Below are 7057 nucleotides of genomic sequence, written 5' to 3'. Positions count from 1 at the left end.
TCGACCACCATATCAAAAATGTGTATGATGATTCTTCTGTGATCTTAATCATTCAGTTTGGAGTGACCAAATCGCATAACAGTTTGTACTTTTTCATTCTACAAACCTTAATTTTCTTATACATCAAATTCAACATAATATTAGCAATTGTTTGATTATGATCTTTGTGTAACTTTAATGATTTTTGTCCAATCTCTTTTGTTTTTTTAATGCTGCTGGGAAGCTGGCCGCTACCGACGGGAGTTACACTAATGCAGTTGTTGACAAAAATCATTCGCAGATCGTTGATTTCCGACAGCAGTACATTGATTAGTGAAAATAATTCTTGTTTCCTCCTCCTGAAACAACAACATATTTGCTAATAAATGACTACAATCATTGATCAATGTATGACTACAATGACTAGAAGTCAAGCATTTAATGAGGAACTATCTTTGTGACATAAATACACCATTTAAGTCATTTTTAGTTATTGGGATGTACTTTACTTTATCAAACTAACTTCCTTATGTTTTCTATTTGATAGCTTCAATGAAATTCATTCTGCTGACAATTCAATTGGTTCTTTAGCTCCTTCTTTGTCAGTTATCCCACCTCGTGATCGTAATCTGAAAGCTTGGTTTAAAGATGCAAAGCATATTGGTTTAAATCAGTTGAACCCTACCTTGGTAATTATTTAACCTATTGAATAAATTAGACCATTTATCTTATTTTGATGCTATCATATTTGTCCCATGTATATTGATAAGTTTCTTACAATTACAGATTATTTGATGGTAATCATATTATACTCCAGTTTACCTTCATAGGTTTATTTTAGTTGTTTTTAGTTGATTTTTTCATCTAATTTTAGTGCACATCTAATGCCAATAATATACTGTGTAAATGAAATACTTTCAGAAAGGTATCTACATTGTTCAAGCCACAATCAACACCATTCTTCCAGATGATCTTTGGTACTACATCGCCTGCAAGAAATGTAATAAGAGTGCAAAACCTATTACCCCAAACTATGATCTTACTTTGGACATTGATCAGCTATTAGCTTTGGAACGCAAGTGTAATGCATGTAGAGATAAGCCGCAACCTGTAATCATGTTAATTGCAAATAACTATTAAAACTTATGCTAACAGATTGATTTGTGGTTTTGTAAATCTTTAATTATATAAATGTTTTTATACATAATAGGTTTAAAGTGCCAATCCGTGTAGAAAATCTATCTGGCACTGCCTCTTTTACAGTTTTTGAAACGGTTGTGAAGAAGTTTGTTACCAATACAGCATATCAGTTAATGAAGGAGTTGTCTGAAGATGATGATTATCCGGATGAGTTTGAAGCTTTGTTAGAGAAGACCCTACTTTTTAAGATAGAGGTCACTAATTACAACAACGACCGGGGTATTCGCAATTACACCGTGAAAGATGCTACCGATGACCCTGAATATTTAGAAATCTTTGAAACTTTCAAGGTAGCATTTTATACTTTAACATTGCTTTCTAATTATATAATGGGTTTAGTATTGATATTCTATTTAACTAATCAATACTAATCAAACGATTAATATGAATTAGGTTGATCATCCATTTCAATTTGAAGATGTTGAGTTCGAACCATCATCTTCGACACAGACTTATTCAGTTAATGTATGATTACTTATTTTTGATTACCTTCATTATTCGTTAACAGTATTAAACTAATTAATTTTTTCATTGTAGTGTGCTTCTAATGCTTCTGCTATTGGTAGTCGGACCATCGATCTAAGTGACGATATTGGTTTTAGCCCGCCACTGAAAAAAATTAAACAAGAACTGTTAACTACTCCCGGATCTGTGAAGTCTTCAACTTCCAAGGTAAAATGGTCCAATCATTCTGAGAAACAACCCTAAACCCAATCAACATTGAAACTATTGTAGAATGTTAATTTTGAATATTTAATTTTTGCCACCGATCAGCAACGGCATGTAAAACATACAATAGTTTTGCTTTCGGTACTATTTTGTGATGGTATAAGTTTAAACCCATTAAGCTTCACCATCATATTCAAAACAATATTTTCTACTTTCGTTGTAACATAAACCTTTTATGTGGATTCCAATTATCTGTTACATAGTTTTCATTTTTTGATATTCCATTTTAAAAAAACTAACATAAGACTTCATATGAAATTACAATTGTAAACATACTTAAAAATTTATACTACCCATAGTCATTTTATATTATCTTCGAATAGTTATTATCTTTTATACTTTATCATTTAATCATAAAATAATTGTTACTTATTAGTGGTTAAACAATTTATTAGTTTATTTGATCTTAAATAGTTCAAAAAATTAATCATAATTAGTGGTTACTTTTATTTTATTCTTTAACCATAATAAGTGGTGGAACATTTTATAATAAGTAATTGTTAATATATGCATTTTAAATACTTCCATTACAAAAAATAACTCTTAAAATTCATTACATATTTTTAAAAAAAATATTGCTGACCATTTTTAGACAAATTTCCAATTTAACCTCTAATTTAATTAAAAAAAATTGGAGCTTTGTACCCAGACACGTGCTAACCTATACCATTAATTATGATTAGACTTGCTTCCTCTCACGTCGATTCATAGCACTCAAAATCAACTTCCAAAGACAGTTGTCAGTCACCATATTTGAAGCACATATTTGGTGATCTTCAATCTTCTTCTAAACATAGTTCACTCAAGTACCCAAAATTACACAATAAACATTAGCAAAAACCTCCATCTTTCTTTCTTTAAAAAATATACAATAAATGAAGGGAACTCAAAATACCATTATGGAAGCTCTACCCACAGACATGCTGGCCGAAATATTATCAAGAGTTGGGCGACATTCATGTCAGCAGTTGTTCTTAGCAAAGACTGTTTGCAAAGAATTTTTAAAGGTCTCCTTTGATCCTTTGATTTATAAACGACTTTGCTTAGATATATTTCCTATCGTACATTTTGGAAACCCTAAATTAATAGCATTGTTGAATCGTTGTTTTTTCTATGGAAACCCTAATATGATTTATCGAAAGGGTTTAATATGTTATTTTAATAGTGACTATAACGAGTTAGGGCTTCGTTTATTAAAACAAGCTTCAGATATGAAAGTATTAGAAGCTGTTTATGTTTATGGTTTGATAATGTTTGCTAAGCACCAAATACAGTTTAGGGATGTCGGTTTAGAAATCATAATTCAAGCGTTCCCACCCTTACCTGATTTGGTTGTTGCGGTTAGAAACCGGGTTTTTGCTATGCTGGCCAGGTTATGGTTGTTTAACCGCCAACCTTTTGAGAACGTGAGAAGGAGGTGCCCTAACTTAGCCCACCAAGGTTATTTTCCAGATGCACATGGCTGGGATCAAGAATTGCCACCACCCGAGTGCATGTCGTGTTTCTGGGCTTATGAATTGGAGGTTTTTGTTCACCGATTTTGTTATCAATAGATGGATTAAAAATTATGGACATATTTTGTACTAAGTTGTGAAAAAGTTTGGTCATATTTTGTATTATAAATTATGGACATTAATGAAAAATTAATTTAATATCACAAATATCACTTTGTGTATATTTCTTCTATTGTTCATTTATGTTATAATGTGCAATGTGGATGTATATCTAATAGTATGAATACTTAAAAAAAAAAAAATTCATAATTAATACCATAGGACCAACAATTATTAGATTTTATTAGTTACATCCCACAAAACAATTAAGTGGTAAATAATAAGAACTTTTATACTTACTCACACTTATAAGTACTACATTTTGCGTTAAACGTATTTTGAACAATTTGTTTGAAAATATCAATACTACATTTAAATGTTTTAGTCATTTGTTGTTATTGTAATCTATTCTAATTATATGGGTTAGTTGTTGGGCTTATACATGACCTTTAATTATTATTTTGTTGGTTATTGGGCTTTGAAACCCACATCCCTTAACCTGTAACTTACATAATTAGAATAGATTAAATTTACTTGGAAAATAGATTATAAAATATAAATCTATGAAAAAAGTTACACAATAACATAAATAATAATCGGAGATCATAAATCCAACATGAATTTTACTTCTTCCACATGAATTGTCTAAACTACTCTTGATGAAATGCTTACACAAATTATTTAAAACTTTATAAGAGTTAATTTATGATAGGACATTTTGAGAAATACACATCAAAATGGAGTGGAAGAAGTAAATTGTGTGTTGGAAAGACTAAAGTTGAAAAGTTTGACTAAAAAACCATGATTACCTTAGACTTTACCCTACTAATAGGGTTTTAGTTCATGTTACCAATAAAACAATTAACAAAATAAACATGCCTTTACCTGTTGGATTTAGACACTAACCACTATTACAAAATATGAAATTTGAAATTATCAAACATGAAAAAATGGATCAACTAAAATCATCTTCAAGAATCAAAATTTCAGCATCTCTTTCATAAAACAAACTTGAAATGGATAGGGTTTTGAGAAGATCTTCACGTAACAATCAATCAAAACAAAAAGAAACAAATAGTAGTGTAACATCTCGTTTTCCTCGAATATGACTTGAGGTGCGTATTTAACCTTGCGTACGTTTAATAATGTATCTATGTTCGATCGTGTATAGTTAAGTGTTTGAAAATGTTGAAAAGTGGTTTGATCAGACCTTCTATCGCGTTTTGGTTGTTCACGTCGCGTCTGGGATTGTCGCGGAATGCGACATAGTCGATTGAAACGCGATGATGTGTGAGCCAAGGATTTCTGATCAAACTATCGCGTTCAAGGCTAGTGTATCGCGTTCTGTTTGGTAGCAGATCGCGACAGATCGTGTCAAAACGCGACGAGTCCAAAAACCCAAATACTGATCAACCTGTCGCGTATGAAAAATACCTATCGCGTATTAGGCGTCGCGTATCGCGACAAGGGGTCGCGGATCGCGACAATAGTCGCTGAAATGACTTTTAAGCCATTTTAAATGGCATCTTTTGGGGGCACATTAGTCTTTTCACTTATGGCCGGTTTTGGGAGTCTAAAAGCTGGTTCAAGCTTATCTAAACCTCATTTATCATTTCTTCATCTACCTAAATTCAATTTTAGAGAGAGAGTTGAGTTTCTAGTGAGAAAGAGCTCATTTGAAGAAGAAGGAGACCAAATCTCACCAAAGTCCAAGTTTTAAAGTTGTGGAATAGTCGCGATGTTTAAGACAACACATTGTCATGGGAGTGGAATTGTCGCGGTGTTCAAGACACCACTCATTGTTTTGATTGACATGTGGAATCGTCGCGGTGTTCAAGACGCCACATTGTCATGGGGGTGAGTTAGTCGCGGTGTTCAAGACATCACCCGGGGGATTAGTGATTACGCGGTGTCTAAGTAACACTAATGGATGTTATGAACTCTGATGCTCTTTCAAGTATTGTTTCCTTGTATGATTGGTTAACCATGGTTGTGTGAATTTGTATTTAGCATATTAAATTGTGAACTATATGCTATTGTTGTTGTTAGCCTCTTGTAAATTGTGGATAGTAGTTTATGCATGATGCTTGTATGGTTGTCGAATTGCTAGTTTGTATGCGGTATTGTGTAAGTGATTGCAAGTAAGTAGGTTATATATGTATATGTATAATTATTGCATTCACTAAGCGTTAGCTTACCCCTCTCGTTGTTTATCTTTTTAGATGCAGGTGCGGAGAAGGGAAAGGGGGTTGTGGGATACTAGTTCCCTATGTTGGATTCTTGTTGAAGCTTTTAAAGCCGACCTAGCGTTTTGGGTAGTTTAGCCCCAAACCATGCTCGGGTGTAGTTTGGATTAAAACTATCATTTTAAGTGGGTCGAACTTGTATTACATTTGATCAATGGCCTTCGTGCCTTTTGTAAACATTAAACTTGTGATATTGTTAAATGGGATATATGTAACCGTTTAATTGGGCGCTAATGGTTTTTATTAAAAAAAAAAATTTGTTCGTGTTTAATGTAGTGACCCGAACTTTTCCATGCTATATATTAAATGAAAACTATATTTGTATGATTAAATATTTCCAACATATTAAGCAATCAAACTTGCTAAGACTTGATTATTTGAAATGTGCTTCATATAGACAATTGACCACCCAAGTTGACCGGCGATTCACGAACGTTAAAAATTTGTAAAAAAACTACATGATATATATATATATATATATATATATATATATATATATATATATATATATATATATATATATATATATATATATATATATATATATATATATATATATATGGTTAACATGAGACTATGATAAGTAAGTATCTCACTAAGTATATTAACAATGAGTGTTATACATAAAAATGAGTTTATTGAATTAAGAAACTCGAAACGATATATATAACGATTATCGTTATAACAACGACTTACTAAATACATATAAATCATATTAAGATATTGATACACTATGTTTAACATGATAAAATGATAATTAAGTATATCATTAAGTGTGTTAACAATGAACTACATATGTAAAACAATACTACTAACTTAAAAATTTCGAAACGAGCCATATATGTAACGATTATCATTGTAACGACATTTTAATGTATATATATCATATTAAGATATATTCATACATTATAATATCATGATAATGTAATAATTTAACATCTCATTTAAGTATAATAACAATGAATTAATTACATTTAACAAGATCGTTAACTTAAAGGTCTTAAAACAACACTTAAATGTAATGACTAACGGTGACTTAATGACTCAGTTAAAATGTATATACATGTAGTGTATTAAGATGTATTAATACACTTTTGAAAGACTTTAAGACATATATCAAAGTATTTATACTTAACAAAAATGCTTACAATTACATCATCGTTCAGTTTCATCAACAATTCTACTCGTATGCACCCGTATTCGTACTCGTACAATACACAGCTTTTAGATGTATGTACTATTGGTATATACACTCCAATGATATGCTCTTAGCAGCCCATGTGAGTCACCTAACACATGTGGGAACCATCATTTGGCAACTAGCATGAAATATCTCATAAAATTACAAAG

General features: G+C 31.3%; 2 protein-coding genes across 2 annotated transcripts; both read left to right on the top strand.

Moving 5' to 3' along the window:
- Window positions 1–1063: 1063 nt before the first annotated feature.
- On the top strand, window positions 1064–1959 carry LOC139897532 (uncharacterized). Its single transcript, XM_071880230.1, has 4 exons — window positions 1064–1089; window positions 1190–1469; window positions 1573–1644; window positions 1717–1959. The coding sequence occupies exons 1-4, from the start codon at window positions 1064–1066 to the stop codon at window positions 1885–1887; spliced, it is 549 nt and encodes a 182-aa protein (XP_071736331.1). The 3' UTR covers window positions 1888–1959.
- An 824-nt stretch (window positions 1960–2783) lies between these two features.
- Window positions 2784–3461, top strand: LOC139897524 (F-box protein At2g35280-like). Its single transcript, XM_071880219.1, has one exon. It carries the CDS (start codon window positions 2784–2786, stop codon window positions 3459–3461), a length of 678 nt encoding a protein of 225 aa, XP_071736320.1.
- The last annotated feature ends 3596 nt before the right edge of the window (window positions 3462–7057 follow it).

The sequence above is a fragment of the Rutidosis leptorrhynchoides genome, chromosome 3 (genome assembly GCF_046630445.1).
Source record: "Rutidosis leptorrhynchoides isolate AG116_Rl617_1_P2 chromosome 3, CSIRO_AGI_Rlap_v1, whole genome shotgun sequence".
Lineage (NCBI taxonomy): Eukaryota > Viridiplantae > Streptophyta > Magnoliopsida > Asterales > Asteraceae > Rutidosis > Rutidosis leptorrhynchoides.
The sequence above is the reverse complement of the archived record's forward strand: the minus strand, read 5'-3'. Positions and strand labels throughout refer to the sequence as shown.